The following is a 25,666-nucleotide window of genomic DNA, read 5'->3' on the forward strand; positions in this document are numbered from 1 at the left end:
ACGCTCTAACAAAAGAAGGTATTTGGACATAAATAACGGACATTATCGAACAAAACAAACATTTATTGTGGACCGGGGATTCCTGGAGTGCTTTCTGATGTAGATCATCAAAGGCAAGGGAATATTTATCATGTAATTTTTTGTTTATGTTGACGTCAACATGCCGGCTAATTGTGACTAATTTTTCTGAGCGCCGTCTCAGATTATTGCATGGCTGGCTTATTCCGTAAAGTTTTTTGGAAATCAGACACAGCGGTTGCATTAAGGAGAGGTATATCTATAATTCCATGTGTATAACTTGCATTATCATCTACATTTATGATGAGTATTTCTGTTGAATGATATGGCTATACAAAATCATTGGATGTTTTTGGAACTAGTGAATGTAACGTGCCAATGTAAACTCATATTTTGATAAATATGAACCTTATCAAAAAAAAAAAAAATGTTTTGTGTAACATGAAGTCCTATTAGTGTCATCTGATGAAGATCATCAAAGGTTAGTGATTAATTTTATCTCTATTTGTGCTTTTTGAAACTCCTCTCTTTGGCTGGAAAGAAATGGCTGTGTTTTTCTGTGGCGATATGTGGTGACCTAACATAATCATTTGTGGTGCTTTTGCTGTAAAGCCTATTTGAAATCAGACCCTGTGGTGGGATTAACAACAAGAATAGCTTTAAAATGGTATGAGATACATGTATGTTTGAGGAATTTTAATTATGAGATTTTTGATATTTTGAAAATAGCGCCCTGCACGTTCACTGGCTGTTGTCATATCGCTCCCGTTATCGGGATTGCAGCCATAAGAAGTTAACGAGGCAAGTCGGTTAAGAACACATTCTTATTTTCAATGACAGCCTAGGAACGGTGGGTTAAGTGCCTTGTTCAGTGGCAGAACCACAGATTTTTACCTTGTCAGCTCGGGGATTCAATCTTTCAACCTTACAGTTAACTAGTCCAACACTCTAACCACCTGCCTCTCATTGCACTCCACGAGGAGTCTGCCTGTTACGCGAATGCAGAAAGGCAAGGTAAGTTGCTAGCTAGCATTAAACTTATCTTATAAAAAACAATCAATCAATCATAATCACTAGTTAACTACACATGGTTGATGATATTACTAGTTTATCTAGCGTGTCCTGTGTTGCATATAATCGATGTGGTGAGTATTCGCGAAAAAGGACTGTCGTTGTCCCAACGTGTACCAAACCATAAACATCAATGCCGTTCTTAAAATGAATAGACAGAAGTAAATATTTTTAAACCTGCATATTTAGCTAAAAGAAATCCAGGTTAGCAGGCAATAATAACCAGGTGAAATTGTGTCACTTCTCTTGCGTTCATTGCACATAGAGTCAGTGCATATGCAAAAGTTTGGGCCGCCTAATTTGCCAGAATTTTACGTAATTATGACATAACATTGGTTGTGCAATGTAACAGGAATATTTCGACTTATGGATGCCACCCGTTAGATAAAATACGGAACGGTTCCGTATTTCACTGAAAGAATAAACGTCTTGTTTTCGAGATGATAGTTTCTGGATTCGACCATATTAATGACCAAAGGCTCGTATTTCTGTGTGTTATTTTGTTATAATTATGTCTATGATTTGATAGAGCAGTCTGACTGAGCGATGGTAGGCACCAGCAGGCTCGTAAGCATTCATTCAAACAGCACTTTCGTGTGTTTTGCCAGCAGCCCTTTGCTGTGCTTCAAGCATTGTTCTGACTTCAAGCCCATCAACTCCCGAGATTAGGCTGGTGTAACCGATGTGAAATGGCTAGCTAGTTAGCGGGGTGCGCTCTAATAGCGTTTCAATCGACACTCGCTCTGAGACTTGGAGTAGTTATTCCCCTTGCTCTGCATGGGTAACGCTGCTTCGAGGGTGGCTGTTGTCGATGTGTTCCTGGTTCGAGCTCAGGTAGGGGCGAGGTGAGGGACAGAAGCTATACTGTTACACTGGCAATACTAATGTGCCTATAAGAACATCCAATAGTCAAAGGTTAATGAAATACAAATGGCATAGAGAGAAATAGTCCTATAATTCCTATAATAACTACAACCTAAAACTTCTTACCTGGGAATATTGAAGACTCATGTTAAAAGGAACCACCAGCTTTCATATGTTCTCATGTTAAGAGCAAGGAACTTAAACGTTAGCTTTCTTACATGGCACATATTGCACTTTTACTTTCTTCTCCAACACTTTGTTTTTGCATTATTTAAACAAAATTGAACATGTTTCATTAATTTATTTGAGGCTAAGTAAATTGTATTGATGTATTATATTAAGTTAAAATAAGTGTTCATTCAGTATTGTTGGAATTGTCATTATTACAAATAAATGTTTTTGTTTTTTTAATCGACCGATTAATCGGTATCAGTTTTTTTGGGGTCCTCCAATAATCGGTTTGGTATCGGCGTTGAAAAATCATAATCGGTCGACCTCTAGAGGAAACAGGTACAAATGTATCTATATCCACAGTATATATTGACATAATCTGAAAGGCCACTCAGCAAGGAAGAAGCCACTGCTCCAAACCCGCCATGAAAAAAGCCAGACTCCGGTTTGCAACTGCACATGGGGACAAAGATCGTACTTTTTGAAGAAATGTCCTCTGGTCTGATGAAACAAAAATAGAACTGTTTGGCCATAACGGCCATCGTTATGTTTGGAGGAAAAAGGAGGCTGCTTGTAAGCCGAAGAACACCATCCCCACCGTGAAGAACGGTGGTGGCAGCATCATGTTGTGGGGGTGCTTTGCTCCAGGAGGGACTGGTACACTTTACAAAATAGATGGCATCATGAGGAGGGAAGATAATGTGGATCTGTTGATGCAACATCTCAAGACATCAGTCAGGAAGTTAAAGCTTGATCGCAAATGGGTCTTCCAAATGGACAATGACTCCAATTATACTTCCAAAGCAGTGACAAAATGGCTTAAGGACAACAAAGTCAAGGTATTGGAGTGGCCATCACAAAGCCCTGACCTCAATCCTATAGAAAATTTGTGGGCAGAACTGAAAAAGCGTGTGCGAGCAAGGAGGCCTACAAACCTGACTCATTTACACCAGCTCTGTCAGGAGGAATGGGCCAGAATTCACACAACTTATTGTGGGAAGCTTGTGGAAGGCTACCCGAAACATTTGACCCAAGTTAAACCATTTAAAGGCAATGCTACCAAATACTAATTGAGTGTATGTAAACGTCTGACCCACTGGGAATGTGATGAAATAAATAAAAGCTGAAATAAATCATTCTCTCTACTATTATTCTAACATTTCACATTCTTAAAATAAAGTGGTGATCTTAACTGACCTTAGACAGGGAATGTTTACGAGGATTTAATGTCAGGAATTGTGAAAAACTTAGTTTAAATGTATTTGGCTAAGGTGTATGTAAACTTCCGACTTCAACTGTATATCCTTTGATTCTTGAATAATATAAATGCCTCATAAGCTTAGTTCAAGTGTTACACTCCATGAGAACCCAAAATATAAGCACGTTTTTCTCTAAATGTTTGTAAACATTGTAAATGTAAACAAACACTGTATGGCCTCATAACATGGTTAAAACAATCATTTTGATATCATGGATAGTCCATCCTTGCATCCAGGCCCATCCCTCAGCTTTTTGCCAAAACAGAGGTGGGGCGACGGTTTGTTAGTTTCATCTGTGGATTTGCCCTTGAAACAGCTGCATATTATCAAGATATCAAAGTGTCACCAACAAAAAGGTAAACAATAGTCCTACAGTATAGCAAAGGCAGCAAATGCCATTCATTTTTCACATGTAAATAGCACTTTTCAGTAGTGATCTAAGCATGCCATTCCATGAGCGCAGCATTTCATTTTCAACTGAAATCAATGAGTCCAATCAGTCCTCCATGACAACAAAATCATAAACAACCGAGTGGGGCTGGCTAATAAGTCCTTAGTGCTCAGGTAAAACAATTTGGCTAATCTATACTTCCATATTTCCAAATCCTATTCTTGAAGATCAAAGGGTATAACATTTATTGGAATGACTGTTTTTTAATGTAAATATATAATTTAATTGTTTTATGATTATATGCAGTAGAAAGCGATGGATAACAAGCGATTGTTAAAACAAACACATTTCAGTGTTTCAGCACATTGGTTGCTACTATAAAATATAGATGTTTTTGAAGTAAACAACCTTGTCTTGTAAAGCGGGATAGCGACAGCATTTCTTATTTTCACTGCAAAACATTGTAAAAGGAGGTTCATTGATATACACGCACACAAACACCGTCATTTGTGGCCTTCAACATCTGAGGGCCACAGCTCCTCAATCTCTATTCAGGAGAAAGAGGACTCATGTCTCAACCACTGCAGCAACAGCTCAGTTAACAAGGCAATCACACTGCACTTTCCATTTCAAAAAGCAGACGTCTCCAGTTTGAAACAAATGCCAATTTAATTGTAAAGCGTCCTTCATGACTGAAGATATCAGTCTGAGGGAGCCAGAATGAATGTTAATTAAATCTGGCTGAATGAGAAGCCAATTTATTGCAATGACATTGATGCTCTCTGCGGTACAAAAGGCTCTCTGCGGTACAAGTTTGTATCTCAAATAGCATCCTATTCCCTATATAGTGCACTACTTTCCACCAGCTATAGTGCAGAATATGTGCAATAGCAGGGTGCCACAGAGTTTATTTTAAGGCAAGGAATGTCAACTCGAGGTTTTTAATGACAATGATCTGTAGGGTCGAGTAAAAACATGGAAGCCCTTCTTCCCATTGCACAGGAAGTTGGTTGTGGTCTCAGTTTGTATCGAACACTCATGTGCCATTTACAGTGGGACAATGGTCTGTCAGTTCAGGGCACCCTGAACCCTAAAAAGAAGACGTACAACCACATATCTACACTACTCAGCATCCACTCCATCTGCATATCTACCTTGAGACAAAAGAAGGCCCAATGCATGTGCATAATACTTAACTTCCACAGTCAATTTAGTTGAGCTATCGAATGTGTACAAGGGACTACTGCATCCAACAGAAAGGACAGGTTGGGAACCAGGGAAATAAAGGAGGCAGTCACTCCACACGTCACTCTGAGGAAGAAAGGTGGATTGATTTAGATTAGAAAGAACAAGGGAAAACAGCCACTAAACTAGTGAGAACCACTCAGAGCAGAGGAGAGCACAGTCAGGTGGTGATGGATTACTTGTCTCTTGTTGTTGGACCTAAACGAGGTGTTATACGTCACCATCCGTTTCAGCATCTCCGGGGGCTGTAACACAGGAACCAGACAGTAGTCATTAGAGATTGACACTACGACACCTCGCTTTCCCTCTCCCCAAGCTCCTTCCCTCCCTCTATGCCTTAGGGTGTGTCATGACTGTTCTGTGAGGATCTGAACGGGTCAGATCAGCTTGGCAATGGATGACAATAACAAGGCCCTCTCTCTCCCACGGGGCTCCTGGGGGGTCGACAGTTCACACCCTGTCATAAATTACAGGAGAAGGAGACTTTCTCTCCCACTCCAGTATTTAACCCAAGGAATGTTCTTTGTTTCACAGACGTTTTCCAGCCGAAACTCTAGCACATCAAAAGTGAATACTGGAACAATAATTCTAACATAAGAATATGGGGAATGGTCAGTGGGGAGCTAAAGAAAACTACAGCCTGGTACGGCAACTTCATCACCCTCAACCGCTAGGCTCTCCAGAGGGTGGTGCAGTCTGCACAACGCATCACCGGGGGCAAACTACCTGCCCTCCATGACACCAACAGCACCCGATGTCACAGGAAGGCCAAAAAGATCATCAAGGACATCAACCACCCGAGCCACAGCCTGTTCACACCACTATCATCCAAAAGGCGAGGTCAGTACAGGTGCATCAACGCTGGGACCGAGAGACTGAAAAACAGCTTCTATCTCAAGGCCATCAGACTGCTAAAGAGCAATCACTAACTCAGATATCTAGAAAAGCGAATCTAAGTGAGACTATTCTACTACGCTCATCACCAATGGGAACCGTCGACAAGGCTGGCTACCTACCTTCCAGAGTGAACAATAGTAGAAGACGGGAAAGTGGAGACGCCTTTCAGACAATCAGAGCCAAACAGCTTGCCACTGAAAGGCCAACAACCTTCCTAAGGAGGGTTGTTTCCGACCGAACAAAGGCACTCACATGTAAATACATTCATGATCTCTTAAAACCTGTAAACTCATAAGCAAAAAGATGGGTCTGCACTCAAAAAGATGGGTCTGCACTCAAAAAGATGGGTCTGCACTCAAAAGGATGGGTCTGCACTCAAAAGGATGGGTCTGCACTCAAAAAGATGGGTCTGCACTCAAAAAGATGGGTCTGCACTCAAAAAGATGGGTCTGCACTCAAAAAGATGGGTCTGCACTCAAAAAGATGGGTCTGCAAAAGGATGGGTCTGCACTCAAAAAGATGGGTCTGCACTCAAAAAGATGGGTCTGCACTCAAAAAGATGGGTCTGCACTCAAAAAGATGGGTCTGCACTCAAAAAGATGTTGCGTAAGGCTGATATCATTTTTCGATTTGGTTTATTATTTTATTTGCATCAGCAGTAGCGTACACAGATGTTTCTCCTTTTAATGATCAGCATTTACAGGGAACACAGGTGAGCAACTGACGAGCAACATGTGCTTCTAATCGAGGTTGCCACTCATCTGCCAATCAGATTCTCTGGTCTACACGCATACAAATGCAAAGGAATACAGAATTATAGGGTACGGGAGCGGGCACAAAGAGCAATTGGGGTTATGAGACGTGAACCGTCCGCTCATTTGGATACACTATGTACATGTACGAGATAGCTTACCACAAAGGGCATCAGGCTAGATCGTTGATAAATATGTGAGCCTAACTCATAAATGATATGCAAAATATGATATGGACAGTGTTCTTGATAAGGACAGGGTTAAAATATTACCTACAGACTTGAAGAAGGCTGCAAAGCCAAAACGTTTGACGCAGTGAAAAGAATAAAACAATTGAAAAAAATGGAAAAGTCAACTTTATGCGACATCTTTTTAGTGCTAACACAGCAGTCACCAAACGTCAGAGCCTGAAACGAACTGCACCTAAACTGTACTGTAGGCTATATCCACGGGTGGTGGCCATCCATTTAATCAACAGGCACTTATGACAGGAGGGAGAGACGGGCTGAGATGGGCATCCTGTTTGGTCTAAATAGCAACAGATAGAGCGTCAGTCTTACAGACGGACAGTGGGGCTTGAGAGGGTCTCAGCATCTATCAAACTGCAGCAGAGCTTCTCCTCTGTTTCTGTGACTCTGACTCATAAGGCAGATAACAGCTTGAGTTGGTCTGGTGATCTACTGCTTCGATTCCGTCCCACCGCTCTTTCAGCAATCGCTCTCCTACCATTCACCTATAGCTCTCTCTCTATCCAATAAACGTCCAAAGATGTATATAGAGAGAGATTTTTGAAACAATCCAAAGTAATTAGGTTCCGCCTTTGAAACTTTTGTCTGTGAACTTAAGGGCTTTTCCCCCCTGTGGATCTGTCCCCTTTCAGATGAATAGCATCGCAAAGACAACCTATAGACAACCTATCGGGAACATCAATGTATTCCGAATTTCAGACAGGCAAAGAAACAATACACTCTCACTCCTCTCACAATTGACTATATACTCCTCCTGATAAGGAAGTTAGCATCGGTACACTAACCAGCCTTGTCTGGTGCAGCAGAGAAACAGCGTGAACAAACGTAGCACCCCGGCTAGGGAGAGTGACAGGAGAACACAGCAAGCATGCGGAGAGGGGTTGAGGGTGTTTAGGGAGAGGGAGAGAGGAGGAGTAGGCGGACAGTCTGTGTTTCTTACCAAGCCCTCAGCATGTAGGGTAGGTCGATGGGACTGATTCTGGGACAGCATGACTGGTTTAGACATGACAGGGCCCATCTGACGCCTCTGGTTGGGCGGGCTAGGAGCGATTTGCTATTAGGAACATCCGAGCAGTGGCAGAAAGGACAGCAAACAATGGGGTTACAGCGGGTTTCAGTGAGCAGAGCGCCATGGACATTATTGAAAAGAACACATAGGGATTCTACTGCTAAAACCCAGAGCAAACCGCTCATTATAAAACCACTGACATCAGAGCTTTAACCCTGTGATTTAACCCTATATACACTACCGTTCAAAAGTTTGGGGTCACTTAGAAATGTCCTTGTTTTTGAAAGAAAAGCACATTTTTTTGTCCATTAAAATAAAATAAAATTGATCGGAAATACAGTGTAGACATTGTTAATGCTGTAAATGACTATTGTAGCTGGAAACTGCAGATTTTTTAGGGAATATCTACATAGGTGTACAGAGGCCCATTATCAGCAACCATCACTCCTGTGTTCCAATGGCACGTTGTGTTAGCTAATCCATTTTATGGGCTAATTGATCTTTAGAAAACCCTTTTGCAATTATGTTTGTACAGCTGAAAACTGTTGTGCTGATTAAAGAAGCAATAAAACTGGCCTTCTTTAGACTAGTTGAGTATCTGGTACATTTGTTATGACTTGAGTGAGGACCCAAAAGCGGTTTAACAAAAACAGAGTCCTTTAATGTAAAAACACAGGGAAGACATAGATCCTCTTCAGATGTAGAAAAATGGCAAAATAGACAACCCTCAGAGAGGGCGACAAATGAAACAGAAAGTCCTTCTGATATTTACAAAAGAGTCCCCTTCTTAGCAGCAGAGGAGAATAGCTGGGTTGCGGCGACAGACTGCTGGTCTCTCTGGGTAGGCGCGGGTCGTAGCGGACAGAGGTACCTGATCACACGTAGCATCAGAAGAACAGGCAGATTCCGACAGGATGGGACAAGGGTGAAGCAAACAAGACGATAGTTTGGTTCTGGCATGAGAAACTCAAACGAGAATCTGACAAAGAAAGAAGCAGGAACAGAGAGAGAAATAGAGACCTAATCAGAGGGAAAAAGGGAACAGGTGGGAAAAGAGTGAACGAGGTAGTTAGAGAAGATGAGGAACAGCTGGGGGAAGGAGAGGAAGAGAAGGTAACCTAATACGACCAGCAGAGGGAAACGGAGTGAAGAGAAAGAACAGGAACAAGACATAATATGACAATACATGACAGTACCCCCCCACTCACCGAGCGCCTCCTGGCGCACTCGAGGAGGAAACCTGGCGGCAACGGAGGAAATCGATCAGCGAACGGTCCAGCACGTCCCGAGAGGGAACCCAACTCCTTTCCTCAGGACCGTACCCCTCCCAATCTACTAGGTACTGATGACCACGGCCCCGAGGACGCATGTCCAAAATCTTACGGACCCTGTAGATAGGTGCGCCCTCGACAAGGATGGGGGAAGACGAGCGGGGGCGCGAAGAACGGGCTTAACACAGGAGACATGGAAGACCGGGTGGACACGACGAAGATATCGCGGGAGAAGAAGTCGCACTGCGACAGGATTAATGATCTGAGAAATACGGAACGGACCAATGAACCGCGGGGTCAACTTGCGAGAAGCTGTCTTAAGGGGAAGGTTTTGAGTGGAGAGCCATACTCTCTGACCGCGACAATATCTAGGACTCTTAGTTCTACGCTTATTAGCGGCTCTCACAGTCTGCGCCCTATAACGGCAAAGTGCAGACCTGACCCTCTTCCAGGTGCGCTCACAACGTTGGACAAAAGCCTGAGCGGAGGGGACGCAGGACTCGGCGAGCTGAGACGAGAACAGCGGAGGCTGGTACCCGAGGCTACTCTGAAAAGGAGATAGACCGGTCGCAGACGAAGGAAGCGAGTTGTGGGCGTATTCTGCCCAGGGGAGCTGTTCTGACCAAGACGCAGGGTTACGAAAAGAAAGACTGCGTAAGATGCGACCAATAGTCTGATTGGCCCGTTCTGCTTGACCGTTAGACTGAGGGTGAAAGCCGGAAGAGAGACTGACGGAAGCTCCAATCAAACGGCAAAACTCCCTCCAAAATTGAGACGTGAATTGCGGACCCCTGTCCGAAACGACGTCTGACGGAAGGCCATGAATTCTGAAAACATTCTCGATGATGATTTGTGCCGTTTCTTTAGCAGAAGGGAGCTTAGCGAGGGGAATAAAATGAGCCGCCTTAGAGAACCTATCGACAACCGTAAGAATAACAGTCTTCCCCGCTGACGAAGGCAGTCCGGTGATAAAATCTAAGGCGATGTGAGACCACGGTCGAGAGGGAATGGGAAGCGGTCTGAGACGGCCGGCAGGAGGGGAGTTACCGGACTTAGTCTGCGCGCAGACCGAACAAGCAGCCACAAAACGACGCGTGTCAAGCTCCCGAGTGGGCCACCAAAACCGCTGGCGAATGGAAGCAAGCGTACCCCGAACGCCGGGGTGGCCGGCTAACTTGGCAGAGTGAGCCCACTGAAGAACGGCCAGACGAGTAGGAACGGGAACGAAAAGAAGGTTCCTAGGACAAGCGCGCGGCGACGGAGTGTGAGTAGGTGCTTGCTTTACCTGCCTCTCAATTCCCCGGACAGTCAACCCGACAACACGCCCCTCAGGGAGAATCCCCTCGGGGTCGGTGGAGACTACTGAAGAACTGAAGAGACGAGATAAAGCATCAGGCTTGGTGTTCTTAGAGCCCGGATGATAAGAAATTACGAACTCGAAACGAGCGAAAAACAGCGCCCAACGAGCCTGACGCGCATTAAGTCGTTTGGCAGAACGGATGTACTCAAGGTTCCTATGGTCAGTCCAAACGACAAAAGGAACGGTCGCCCCCTCCAACCACTGTCACCATTCGCCTAGGGCTAAGCGGATGGCGAGCAGTTCGCGGTTTCCCACATCATAGTTACGTTCCGACGGCGACAGGCGATGAGAAAAATACGCGCAAGGGTGGACCTTGTCGTCAGAGAGGGAGCGCTGAGAAAGAATGGCTCCCACGCCCACCTCTGACGCGTCAACCTCGACAACGAACTGTCTAGAGACGTCAGGTGTAACAAGGATAGGTGCGGATGTAAAGCGATTCTTGAGAAGATCAAAAGCTCCCTGGGCGGAATCGGACCACTTAAAGCACGTCTTGACAGAAGTAAGGGCTGTGAGGGGAGCTGCCACCTGACCGAAATTACGGATGAAACGACGATAGAAATTCGCGAAGCCGAGAAAGCGCTGCAGCTCGACGCGTGACTTAGGAACCGGCCAATCAATGACAGCTTGGACCTTAGCGGGATCCATCTTAATGCCTTCAGCGGAAATAACAGAACCGAGAAATGTGACGGAGGAGGCATGAAAAGTGCACTTCTCAGCCTTCACATAAAGACAATTCTCTAAAAGGCGCTGGAGGACAGGTCGAACGTGCTGAACATGAATCTGGAGTGACGGTGAAAAAAAAAAAATCAGGATATCGTCAAGGTAGACGAAAACAAAGATGTTCAGCATGTCTCTCAGGACGTCATTTACTAATGCCTGAAAGACAGCTGGAGCGTTTGCAAGGCCGAAAGGAAGAACCCGGTATTCAAAGTGCCCTAACGGAGTGTTAAACGCCGTTTTCCACTCGTCCCCCTCCCTGACGCGCACGAGATGGTAAGTGTTACGAAGGTCCAACTTAGTGAAAAACCTGGCTCCCTGCAGGATCTCGAAGGCTGAAGACATAAGAGGAAGCGGATAACGATTCTTAACTGTTATGTCATTCAGCCCTCGATAATCTATGCAGGGGCGCAGGGACCCGTCCTTCTTCTTAACAAAAAAAACCCGCTCCGGCGGCGGGAGAGGAGGAGGGGACTGGTACCGGCGTCGAGAGCTACAGACAAATAATCTTCGAGAGCCTTACGTTCGGGAGCCGACAGAGAGTATAGTCTACCCCGGGGGGGGTGGTTCCTGGAAGGAGATCAATACTACAATCATACGACCGGTGCGGAGGAAGAGAGGTGGCCCTGGACCGACTGAACACCGTGCGAAGATCGTGATATTCCTCCGGCACCCTCGTCAAATCACCAGGCTCCTCCTGTGAAGAAGAGACAGAGGAAACAGGAGGGATAGCAGACATTAAACATTTCACATGACAAGAGACGTTCCAGGAGAGGATAGAATTACTAGACCAATTAATAGAAGGATTATGACAAACTAGCCAGGGATGACCCAAAACAACAGGTGTAAAAGGTGAATGAAAAATTAAAAAAGAAATGGTTTCGCTATGATTACCAGAGACAGTGAGGGTTAAAGGTAGCGTTTCACGCTGAATCCCGGGAGAGGACTCCCATCCAGAGCGAACAAGGCCGTGGGCTCCTTTAACTGTCTGAGAGGAATGTCATGTTCCCGAGCCCAGGTCTCGTCCATAAAGCAGCCCTCCGCCCCAGAGTCTATCAAGGCGCTGCAGGAAGCTGACGAACCGGTCCAGCGTAGATGGGCCGACAAGGTAGTGCAGGATCTTGAAGGAGAGACCAGAGTAGTAGCGCTCACCAGTAGCCCTCCTCTTACTGATGAGCTCTGGCTTTTACTGGACATGAAGTGACAAAATGACCAGCGGAACCGCAATAGAGACAGAGGCGGTTGGTGATTCTCCGTTCCCTCTCCGTAGTCGAGATGCGGATACCCCCCAGCTGCATAGGCTCAGCACCCGAGCCGGCGGAGGAAGATGGTAGTGATGCGGAGAGGGGGGCAACGGAGAACGCGAGCTCCTTTCCCCGAGCTCGGTGACGAAGATCAACCCGTCGCTCTATGCGAATAGCGAGTTCAATCAAGGAATCCACGCTGGAGGGAACCTCCCGGGAGAGAATCTCATCCTTTACCTCCGCGCGGAGATCCTCCAGAAAACGAGCGAACAAAGCTGGCTCGTTCCAGTCACTGGAGGCAGCAAGAGTGCGAAACTCAATAGAGTAATCTGTTATGGATCGATTACCTTGACATAGGGAAGCCAGGACCCTGGAAGCTTCCTCCCCAAAAACAGAACGATCAAAAACCCGTATCATCTCCTCCTTAAAGTCCTGATACTGGTTAGTACACTCAGCCCTCGCCTCCCAGATAGCCGTGCCCCACTCACGAGCCCGTCCAGTAAGGAGAGATATGACGTAGGCGATACGAGCTGTGCTCCTGGAGTAAGTGTTGGGCTGAGAGAAAACACAATATCACACTGGGTGAGGAACGAGCGGCATTCAGTGGCCTCCCCAGAGTAACACGGCGGGTTATTGATTCTGGGCTCCGGAGATTCGGAAGCCCTGGAAGTGGCCGGTGGATCGAGGCGGAGATGGTGAACCTGTCTTGTGAGGTCGGAGACTTGGGCGGTCAGGGTCTCAACGGCATGTCGAGCAACAGACAATTCCTGCTCGTGTCTGCCTAGCATCGCTCCCTGGATCTCGACGGCTGAGTGGAAAGGATCCGAAATCGCTGGGTCCATTCTTGGTCAGATTCTTCTGTTATGACTTGAGTGAGGACCCAAAAGCGGTTTAACAAAAACAGAGTCCTTTAATGTAAAAAACACAGGGAAGACATAGATCCTCTTCAGATGTAGAAAAATGGCAAAATAGACAACCCTCAGAGAGGGCGACAAATGAAACAGAAAGTCCTTCTGATATTTACAAAAGAGTCCCCTTCTTAGCAGCAGAGGAGAATAGCTGGGTTGCGGCGACAGACTGCTGGTCTCTCTGGGTAGGCGCGGGTCGTAGCGGACAGAGGTACCTGATCACACGTAGCATCAGAAGAACAGGCAGATTCCGACAGGATGGGACAAGGGTGAAGCAAACAAGACGATAGTTTGGTTCTGGCATGAGAAACTCAAACGAGAATCTGACAAAGAAAGAAGCAGGAACAGAGAGAGAAATAGAGACCTAATCAGAGGGAAAAAGGGAACAGGTGGGAAAAGAGTGAACGAGGTAGTTAGAGAAGATGAGGAACAGCTGGGGGAAGGAGAGGAAGAGAAGGTAACCTAATACGACCAGCAGAGGGAAACGGAGTGAAGAGAAAGAACAGGAACAAGACATAATATGACAATACATGACAACATCAGCATTTGTGGGTTCGATTACAGGCTCAAAATGGCCAGGAACATTCTTCTGAAACTCGTCAGTCTATTCTTGTTCTGAGAAATGAAGGCTATTCCGTGTGAGAAATTGCCAAGAAACTGAAGATCTGGTAAAACGCTGTGTACTACTCCCTTCACAGAACAGTGTAAACTGGCTCTAACCAGAATATAAAGAGGAGTGGGAGGCCCCGGTGCACAACTGAGCAAGAGGACAAGTACATTAGAGTGTCTAGTTTGAGAAACAGACGCCTCACAATTCCTCAACTGGCAGCTTCGTTAAATAGTACCCGCAAAACACCAGTCTCAACGTCAACATTGAAGAGGCGACTCTGGGATGCTGGCCTTCTAGGCAGAGTTCCTCTGTCCAGTGTCTGTGTTCTTTTTCCCATCTTAATCTTTTCTTTTTATTGGCCAGTCTGAGATATGGCTTTTTCTTTGCAACTCTGCCTAGAAGGCCAGCATCCTGGAGTCGCCTCTTCAACATTAACAATGACTACACTGTATTTCTGATCAATTTGATGTTATTTGAATGGACTTTTTTTTCTAAGTGACTCCAAACTTTTGTATATGTGGTATATATTATATATGTTTAACCCCGTAAGATCAGAGCCCTGGGAATGTTCCGGAACTATGAAGAACTCTAAAGTCAACAGCTCTCCAGCTTGTCTAAACATTTGCTGACATCACAGAAGAACTTCCTCCACTACAGGAGCGATCTAGGCAGGCTCCACTGACCACTCTCTCAAAGATCGAATGATGGGGCGGAGCAGACTTACCAGGGAATTGCTTACATTGGAGATACCACTGATATGGGAAGTATTTCTCATCACCTGAACCAGGAAAACACAGTAGTATCATGTACTTATCCCTGAATGACCATTATAGAACACTACTGGAATTGTAATGTCACACACACACACACACACACACACACACACACACACACACACACACACACACACACACACACACACACACACAGTGGTGGTTTCGAATGGAACACACATGAAGGAAAGGAGATATCATGCACTTGAAGAAGAGCTATTCAGTCATGACTCACAACTTCTCTCGTCTCCACACGATCTTACCCACCACGTCACACCATGCAACTCTACACCCACTGCTGTCAAATACGATAACACAATACAAAATCAGAGCCACCGCAAACAGACTAAATAAAAACCAACAACTGCATCCATGGTTGCACTTCATCGGAGAGGAAGTTGACATTGTTCTTCACAACATTCAGTCAGTAATGTGTTTCCTCTCCCTTTTATGAATGAAATAACCATCTTCCCGGCACAGATCATGCAGAGTACCGTCCTTAAACATTCCCCTGCCCCCTTGATGTTCTGAGATCTGAAGGAACAAGATGTTAGCAGGAATGTAACAGCATCTCTTCCCTCAACCAATCGGGTGGTTTAGTGGGTGCCATCACAGTAGCTGCTCACACCTGTCCGCTCCTATCAGCTCTGCTTAAAACGTTTTTGGGGGGGGAAGGGCAAGGGAAACGGGCTAGGGGTTGTTTTCAAACCAAGCCATAGTCACACCAGGGAGGCTACCTTAGGGCTGGAGGGGTAGGACATTTCACTGGCGTTGGACGAGTAGTAACCGCCCCTCGGCATGTACCCGCCCCCTTCCCACTCACTCCTTGTCTCTGGGGGACTGGTGGGATGGTGGTGGTACCCTCCATGGGACCCTCCCCCCAGCTGCTCCTCAGGGTGCTGGGAGGGTGGGGGCGGAGAGGGTGGGGCAGGAGGAGGGGGAGGCTGAGGGGAGGGACGGGGAGAGGACGGGGGCCTGTAGGACTGGAAGGTAGGGGGATAGTGTGAGGAGGAGGGAGGAAAGTGGGAAATTGGGGTAGGAGGGTACTTAGAAAAAGGAGGTGGAGGGGGAGGTGGGGGTGGAGGTGGAGGTGGGGGTGGCGGAGGAGGAGGAGGGGGCTGGCGTCCTCTGGAAGCCGCGGTAGAAGCAGAGGGTGGGGGCTTGCGGGTGGAGGGGGAGAAGGGGGAGGCGTTGGGGTGATGGTCGTGGTGAGGCAGGAGAGAAGTTGGGGGTGGTGGGGTTGAGTCTGGGAGAGGGTGGAGGGAGAGGTAGGGGGCGGGGGCTGGGAGGAAGAAGGCTGGGTGGGGGCCAGTCTCTTCAGGGGCCCCCTCAGGCTCTGGTCCACCTCATCCAAGTTCAAATCATCAAGGTCAGTGGTGGCCAGCTGGAGACCCCCGGGGAAACGCCTCACCATGGGCCCAGAGGCAGGAGACCGAGGAGGGGACATCTGAAGGACAAGCCCAGCCTCTCAGACACTCACAACCACAGAGCTATCATGGTACACACAGTCACAGAGCATTGTGGCCTACGAAAAATATATTAATTAGCAACAGAAGGGAAAAACATGAAATTATTGAAGAAAAGTTACTACACATAAAGGTATCAGATGTGATAGGACCACCGGTGTTCCTAGCTGATACACAGATAAGAGAAGGGGTTCTAGATGTACCTCTGGGGACTCGTTCTCCACACAGGAAATCTGTTCCAGGCGTGTCTGACAGAGACGTTCCACCCAGTGCTGCACCTTCTCTGACTCCTCCAGATCCTCCCGCTCTGTCTCTGACACCTGGGGCACGGCACAGCGCAACGCAATACTCAAGCCTGGGTCCCTGACTCCCGTATAGAAAAACATACTGTATAACTCAAGGCTGGGTCCCTGACTCTTGTATAGAACAACATACGGTATAACTCAAGGCTGGGTTAGGGCTTAGTCATACACCAAAGTATAAATGAATAAAGAAGACCCACCCTATTGGCAAGGTGCTGATGGGAAGTCAACTCAGAAGATGAAAGTCACTCTATTCTCATTTTATGTTATTTCCTCACTCATACAGAATCACGTTCCACAGAACTCCTACCTCCTGCGCCAGTCTACTGATCATTACTCCTACCCCCCGCGTCAGTCTACTGATCATTACTCCTACCTCCTGCGTCAGTCTACTGATCGTTACTCCTACCTCCCGTGCCAGTCTACTGATCATTACTCCTACCTCCCGCGCCAGTCTACTGATCATTACTCCCACCTCTAGCGCCAGTCTACTGATCATTACTCCCACCTCTAGCGCCAGTCTACTGATCATTACTCCCACCTCTAGCGCCAGTCTACTGATCATTACTCCTACCTCCTACGCCAGTCTACTGATCATTACTCCCACCTCTAGCGCCAGTCTACTGATCATTACTCCTACCTCCTACGCCAGTCTACTGATCATTACTCCCACCTCTAGCACCAGTCTACTGATCATTACTCCTACCTCCCGCGGCAGTCTACTGATCATTACTCCTACCTCCTACGCCAGTCTACTGATCATTACTCCTACCTCCTGCGCCAGTCTACCGATCATTACTCCTACCTCCTGCGCCAGTCTACCGATCACAATTCCTACCTCCTGCACCAGTCTACTGATCTTCAGCTGCTTCTCTCGTTCATACATCTCCTCCTTCTCTGCAGCCAGCTTGAGCTCAAACTCCATCTCCTTCTTGTTTTTCCTCTGTTCCTGCAGGGTGTCTGTGTTGGACACCTTCTTCTTCTTCCTCTTCTTCTCTCCTTTCTGAGATATCATTCATATTCATCGTTACAGAAACCAGGGAGAAACCAGAACCCATTCCACCCCAAACCGTCCAAACTGTACAAGGACCAAGACTAGAAACTGCACAGTAAGGTTCGACAATAATATGTTATAGAACCGCCACGGCACTGTGGTGACAGAACCAGTGAACGAGTGATGTTATTTTTGCTCAAAGTTAAAAATGTCCGTTAACTTTGACAGAACACATCTCACAGCACACCAAACCGCGACCGTACAGAATACCTTGCGGAGCGTGGGCAGCTTCCCTTCGTAGCGATAAAACCATCCGAAAGCTAGAGAGAGAGAAAAAACAACGCCAAACAGAGTCACTCAGATGCCGAGGCAGGAATTAGCCTGGTCCCAGATTTGTTTGTGCTTTCGCCTACTCCACTGTCATTGTCAAGCCAAACCTGCAATGCATGACAATTCCACGACGAGAGCAGGAACAGACTGACACTCAGGCTAAGGAGGACTCAGAGCAGAACTTTCAGCAACTACGGAGAAAGACAGCTCAAGGGGTTGCATTGAGAAAGATGGCACCGTGTTAAGAGGAATGCTCGGCCCTTTCTGAAACACATGAACAGCTAGCTAAAGCAGAAACAGCCTAGCATCCAGGCTATCCCTACTAAGGTGTGGGAGCCTGTCAGTGGGTTTTGATTGTCAAAGGAAATCGAGCATGTAGTGCGTGTTATTATAGTGCATCTCTGACGCTGCTGTGGGTACACTGTGAGACCCGTCACTCACTTCACTCCCCTCTTCCTCCTCCTCCTCCTCCTGCTGCTCTTCATCGTCGGCGTCAGCCTGAAAAGAGCTTGCTGCAATGTCTGGCAGTGGAGGAAGTCAGAGAAGCACGGCACACAGTGGAGGAAGAGAGGAGACAGACAGCATGCAAAGAGGTGAAACACAACTGTAAGTCTAGGCCCTTACAGTTTCTGCTGATCTACACGGCCTTCCTTGGATCTATTCATTCATCTGTAGCCCTCAAACGCAGCTCTGTACCTCGAAGACAGTTCCACTGCATTTTTTCATTCTTCCCCTCGAGTCAGGGGCGCTCCTGTAGTCAGGAAGCGTCAAGTCTAAGTCCAAGAGGTTTCTAAACAGCTTCTACCCCCATATGACTCCTGAACATCTCATCAAATGGCTAACGAGACTATTCACATTACCCGCCCTATTCTCTGTTGTTATCATCTATGCATAGTCACTTTAATAACTCTACCTACATGTACATATTACCTCAACTAACCGGTGCCCCCCACACAGTGGCTCTTTACTGGTACCCCCTGTATATGGTCTCGCTATTGTTATTTTGCTGCTGCTCTTTAATTACTTGTTACTTTTATTTCTTATCCTTCTTTGTATTTCTTTTCTACTGCATTGTTGGTTAGGGGCTCGTAAGTAAGCATTTCACTGTAAGGTCTACTACACCTGTTGTATTCAGCGCACGTGACTAATAAAATATGATTTTATTTAGACCTGTGACACCAGGTGTGTGCAATTAATTATCAGGTAGAAAAGAAAACCAGCAGGCTCCGGACCTTCTGGGGTCAGAGTTGAGTACCCCTGCTCTACAGATTCATTAGACACTATCAGAGGTACCACCTGACCTACTGTTCTTACCAGAGTTCTTGGACTTGGGGGGTGCGGTGTTGATTTCAGGCGGGGCCGGGGAGGGACTCTTGGTTTTGGGTTGCTCTCTAGGCGCCCAGTCCTCCTCCCACTCCCTGTGATGCTTCCTCTCCGCAGCCTCGATCCTACGCACACACAGGCACGCACACAAACGCATGCATCCACACAAGCGCGCGCACATAGACACACACAGGTCAGGAGGTCACTGGGTCATCCCAACTAAACATTCTCTGATATAGTTGTGAACACACAAGAGAACTGAAGCTCTCTGAGCTCAACTACACGGTCTGTGAAGTTTTGATAGATCCTGGGTTCCCTTCATGCAATACTCCCAGTCCCTGACTGATCTGCCTGTTTGACTGCGGAAATAATCAGCCATATGCGTAACATTACGTACGTAACACGATACATATATTACAGAAAGAGCAATAATCAGCCATATGCGTAACATTACGTACGTAACACGATACATATATTACAGAAAGAGCAATAATCAGCCATATGCGTAACATTACGTACGTAACACGATACATATGTTACAGAAAGAGCAATAATCAGCCATATGCGTAACATTACGTACGTAACACGATACATATGTTACAGAAAGAGCAATAATCAGCCATATGCGTAACATTACGTACGTAACACGATACATATATTACAGAAAGAGCAATAATCAGCCATATGCGTAACATTACGTACGTAACACGATACATATGTTACAGAAAGAGCAATAATCAGCCATATGCGTAACATTACGTACGTAACACGATACATATATTACAGAAAGAGCAATAATCAGCCATATGCGTAACATTACGTACGTAACACGATACATATATTACAGAAAGAGCAATGAATTTGCAAAGCGGGGTGAAAACCCACTTCTCCATCTCCTTCCGATAGCGTTCCTCTTCCTCGGCAGTCTTCTGAGAAATCTCCATCTTTCTCCTGTTCGCAACACAAAGAAACATTTATATGTATTTATATGTGCGGTATGGATGACTAAAATCCAATTTTATGGGAAATAACAACATATTCTGAAATTGTATAGGACTGAGATACTGTATATACTACAGCCTATTCGTCAGGAGATAGCGTCAGTATAACGGGGTTTGTAACACTGCTGGGTTTTCCACACTCAACAGTTTCCCGTGTGTATCAAGAACGGTCCACCACCCAAACGACATCCGGCCAACTTGACACAACTGTGGGAAGCATCGGGGTCAACATCGGCCAGCATCCCCGTGGAAAGCTTTCAGACACCTTGTAGGGTCCATGCCCAGACGAATTGAGGCTGTTCTGAATATTAGGATATACACTGGTATACTCAGTGGTATATCTCATTTGTCAATCAGGAAAAAAAACTAATATTTTGTTTTGCTTGTCTCTGATTGCTATCACTGCTAGTGAAACGCCTGTTATTTTCTAGTGTACAGAGCCAAGAGATAAAGTCTCTGTGCTCTATGGCTGTCAGCACCTGACTATTTTGGCAAACTGAACGTGGGTTATCAAGTAAAAACCAACATACAGTATGTTTCAGTCCTCACACATTGTCTGTGCTCTCCCTCTCTCTCTCTCTGGGTGTGTCAAGAGAGGCATCTGTTCATAAAGCATATGCACAGACAACAATAACTTTTAGCAAAAATACATCATGATCAGTTTATGAATTCCCAATTGCCAAAGCTTCAGCTCTCTGAATAAAATAATCATTTATAGTCATCAATTGCTGGTTTTGATGCTTTATCTGTCCAATCTTCCCATCATTATTTGGGCTGCCTATTTCCGTACAATAGTTCAGTACAATACTTTTCCCTCCAAAGGGCCTTATCTATTCTGATAATGCCCCAGCCACATTGGAAATATGTTTGACCACTTCTTTGAGTTGCCCTTGATGATTTTAAATGCCATACAACCAATGATGTGGTTTAAATTGGGTTTTAAATCTCAAAACCAATCAACCAATCAATCAGTCCACTGATATCCACTCACTGCCTCTCTTTCTCCTGCTGCTCCTTGACCATCTTGTTAGTCTCCAGGGCAACCCTTTTCTGGTGCATCAACTCTCGTCTGTCCAGCTCCCTGCGAGCCTCCACCGCCAGACGCTCCTCGTCTGTCATAAACAACTCACTGCCCTGTGGGGGAGGGGGGTCAAAGGAATCAAATATCTCAATTTTTAAACATTTGGTGTGCCTTAGAATTAAAAACCTCCTAACGATTACCAAACGTTGTATATATAATGTATGCCTCTGGGGTTGGACACCCAAACATTTGATACGGCTGACAGCCTGTTCTGAACTGGAGCAACTCGTGCGACAAGAAGTTGCCCCTCCCCCCATCCCTCCCGCTGATTGGGCACCTTTTGTCTGTGAATTAAGAGGACTCGTTTGAGGATTACAACAAAAACAGCGTTGATGTCATACAAGCCATATCATAACACTGATGTCATAAACAGTATCAACGTTTATGATCACTATGTTTGATGTACAGTTAGTTACAAGATGACATCACACCCTGGGTTGTTCTGAACAGAATGAGACGATGTTTGTCGGTTGAGAGAAAGAAAAATGTGCTGCAGCACCTGAATGCACTCGTGACTGCGTTCTATACAAACCAAGATTCAGTCTTATTTGAGGCGTCAGGTAGCCTAGTGGTTAGAGTGTTGGGCCAGTAACTGAAAGGTTGCTAGATTAAATCCCGGACCTGACAAGGTCAAAATCTGTCGTTCAGCCCCTGAACAAGGCAGTTAACCCACTGTTCCTAGGCCGTCATTGTAAATAAGCATTTGTTCTTAACTGACATGCCTAGTAAAATAAATAAATAAACTGTTGTGTGATTTATTATTTGTATTTGTATTTATTTTTTAACCTTTATTTAACTAGGCAAGTCAGTTAAGCACAAATTCTTATTTAAGAACAAATCCTTATGTTCCCATAATCTTCAAACTGTTCCCTTTCAATTACTAGTATGGTTATGCATATACCTTTCATATCTCTTCTGTAAGAAACATTTCAATTTAGCCCTAACCACATAGCCCCATTCCCACGAGTGTAATTAACTAAGCCACCAGACCTGTGTGGAAGCACCTGCTTTCAAGACTTTGTATCCCTCTTTAACTCAAGCATTTCCTTTATTTTGGCAGTTAACTGTATGTCACCGGTGTTAACTCGCTCAAGTATATGGACGAATCAATAAGAGGCACTCCGCACTTGTTTGCACACAAAGCAACAGAACATTTACACAGGAACAATTCTCAATTGAACGGTACCTCCTCTGCAGTAAATGAGAGGAGATGTCGTGTGTCGCAAGCACACAGCCCTGTAACTGAGGCCTGATGACAACCACCTTGGTAAATGACTTCCTGAAAGAAGCAGACTTTGTCTGTGTAAATGTAACATGTTCGAAAGATAGACACACACATTATCCTACTCTGTAGGTGGATATAATGCAGATCACAGGAGGTTAATGACACCTTAATTGGGGACGATGGGCTCGTGGTAATGGCTGGAGTGGAATCAGTGGAATGGTATCAAATACGTCAAACACGCGGTTTCCATGGTTTCCATGGTTTCCACGTGTCTGATGCCGTTCCATTTGCTCCGTTCCAGCCATTATTATGAGCCGTCCTCCCCGCAGCAGCCTCCACTGATGCAGATGTTGTTGTCTTCTGCATTACCTGTGTAAACTGTGGTGCAGGTATAAAGCTTACTTGGCTCTAGTGTAAATTTGGATGAAAGATTGATAAAAATCTAAGTTATTCACATTTTCCAAAATTGTCAAAACTGCTAGGGGTATGCGAGACTCCAGTAGGAACTAACATGCTGAACACACCGCTCACGTTGCAAAATAATGTACACATACATGTTATTCAATCATTTCATCCAAACTGCTCGAGGGTGCCAACGAGCATCTGCGTTGCCAAGGTGCTAAAGTAGAACTTGGTTCTATTTTTTATGCTTGACGCGCTGCAAGTCCCGCCCCTCCCATCTCCACATTGGCTTTTAGGAGCATATACCCACGTGGGTGATTAAAAGATGAAATGAGGGCCACACTCCAGTCCAGTTGGTGGAGGTAATGCACCTTAAAGTTGGTTGCCAACCTCCATATAAAGTCCACAGAAGAAGAAGAACAAGACCGAAGGAGGAGAGATCACTGGAAACGAACTAGGTTTCCCCTTTTATCTATGGAATAATTGTCGGACTAGAGAACACATGATTTTGTGACTCAAAATGAGTCAAAATTCTACAAAGATCCAGAAAAAAAGGACATTGTGCATTTCAGGTAAAATAACAACCCAATGTTTATATCCCAGGTCAAATTAGCTAGCAACAGCAAGCTAGGTAATGGTCATGAATGTTTCATGTGTTTCGACCTCTCCCTAAATGAATATAGTTGGTTCATAGTTTGTTTTGATATTTCAACCTGCGTGTCCTGATCGCGTCTGGGATGAATGGACAAAATCAACATGCTCGCGATGGCAGAGTCTAGTCAGCATGTAAAAGTAATAAATCAAGTAAGACTCGGCTGCAGATAAATTGGGGAAATGTTAAGGAAGCACTATTCATAGAGCCGGCCCTAGGCATAAGTGACATAAGCAACCTCTTAGGGTCCCGCGGCCCGCCAGGTGTCCCCTGAACCCCCCCAAAATGTAGTTGGAGTCTCAATTTAGTGTTGAGAGTTAGAGTAGTAGAACACACAAGGTGCAGTTTCGAAATGTGTTTGTGCATCAGCAGGTTTTCTTTTGTTATGTCAGTCTCTGGAAGTCACTCATTTAGCCTATGTCAGTAAAACATTTTTAGATTGGTAAATCAGTCTAGCCAGCTATAAAAACTTGTAGTAATCACGGTCGGATTACAGACTGAGCACGCAAAACTGTATCTCTGCCCTATGGCAAAATGAGTCGAGTTGCATGCAATTAGTTCTAAAATTGCTAAATCTTCTCTCCGCTCCATGGCAAAATGTGTATAATTGCAGCAAACCTGCTTCAAAACTGCAACATTTTCTCTAAGCCCCATGGCAAAACGTGCAGAATTGCAGGAAGTGTACTTACATCTTTTCTCTCCGATGTCAAGCGGGGGGCCACTAAAATGTTATGGGGGTGGGGGAGGCCCTGGCGGTGTACTTACTGCGCCGGTGAGAACTGTGATGGTTAGACTCCTGCTACTCTTCAGAACTCTTACAGCCTGCAGACGCAATAAAGACAAAACTTAACTGAGCAAATTCATTATTTATCAAAACAGTTTTCTAGATCAAACCTCTAGTATCAAACCTTTGTCTGCCTCTCCTACCTCTTTGTGGTCCAGATTGGTGAATTCCACCCCGTTCACCTCCACGATCTGGTCACCAATCTACCAACACAAAACACAATACAATCCACAATACCAACCATGTAAAAACACACACACATTTCAGTACTTTATTTGGTTCCACATTGGGACATTGTGGCATACTAGGACCCAAATACAGTGCCTTCATTAAAACTTCTTAGGGATAGCCTCCTTTTTTCAATTTTCGCCTAAAATGACCTACCCAAATCTAACTGCCTGTAGCTCAGGTCCTGAAGTGGGGATATGCATATTTTTGGTATCATTTGAAAGGAAACACTTTGCAGTTTGTGGAAATGTGCATTGAATGTAGGAGAATATAACACAATAGATCTGGTAGAAGAAAATACCAAGAAAAAAACAACTTATTTTCTACCACCTTCTTTGAAATGCAACAGAAAGGTCCCAAATCTAGCCATCACTCTGGTTGTAATTCCGATGGTGTCCACAAGAGGCCAGCAGTGTATGTGCAAAGTTTCAGACTGATAACTTGAAGTATGAGCAAGCTACATGACATTTAGTGTGAAGTCACCCGGGTACATTTGGGCAAATCGTGAAGGACGCATTTACATTTACATAACATTTTTCTGCAAAAAATATCATAAAATCTGTATACTTGATTTAGCTTTTCCAGTATTAGTGACCAAATTTGGTATCTTATAGGATATACTACACTCCTAATGATATAGTGAAGTCTGGTTAGGTTCTAGGATCTCTGAGGAATACATCTGAATGTAATTTGACTGGTTGAAACAACATTTAGGGTTAGATTTTCATAGATTCCTTTCTTTGCTAATTGAACGAGTGGAAATACAAAATCGATCGTGCATGCTATATGGACATTTTTGGGATATGAAAAATGATTTTATCTAACAAAACGACACTTCATGTTATCTCTGGGACCCTTTGGATGATAAATCAAAACAAGATTTCAGAATGTAAGTACACATTTCACCTTCAGAGGTGAAAAAAAATTTATCAAACAATAGCATGGCATAGATCAAATAGTATGGTTATATTAACAAGAATTGAAGCTTTCAAACGATATAAGACACTTATATGTACAGAAATTTTTGTTTCTCTATGATACAGGGTCCAAATTGAGATAAGGTGCATCCA

At 45.1% G+C, this 25,666-nt stretch overlaps 1 protein-coding gene across 2 annotated transcripts in view; it reads right to left on the reverse strand.

Moving 5' to 3' along the window:
• LOC112218238 (Usher syndrome 1C) overlaps window positions 1–25,666 on the reverse strand; it is a 55,132-nt gene that overhangs the window by 10,949 nt on the left and 18,517 nt on the right. For both annotated transcript variants that reach the window (XM_042301249.1, XM_042301248.1), the window contains exons 9-14: window positions 24,512–24,571; window positions 24,350–24,406; window positions 21,216–21,358; window positions 20,109–20,174; window positions 19,215–19,348; window positions 18,342–18,421 (exon numbers count right to left, since the gene is read on the reverse strand). In XM_042301249.1, coding sequence (XP_042157183.1) covers window positions 18,342–18,421; window positions 19,215–19,348; window positions 20,109–20,174; window positions 21,216–21,358; window positions 24,350–24,406; window positions 24,512–24,571 — 540 coding nt within the window. The remainder of the gene's footprint in view (window positions 1–18,341; window positions 18,422–19,214; window positions 19,349–20,108; window positions 20,175–21,215; window positions 21,359–24,349; window positions 24,407–24,511; window positions 24,572–25,666) is intronic.

Source organism: Oncorhynchus tshawytscha, linkage group LG19 (assembly GCF_018296145.1).
Source record: "Oncorhynchus tshawytscha isolate Ot180627B linkage group LG19, Otsh_v2.0, whole genome shotgun sequence".
Classification (NCBI taxonomy): domain Eukaryota; kingdom Metazoa; phylum Chordata; class Actinopteri; order Salmoniformes; family Salmonidae; genus Oncorhynchus; species Oncorhynchus tshawytscha.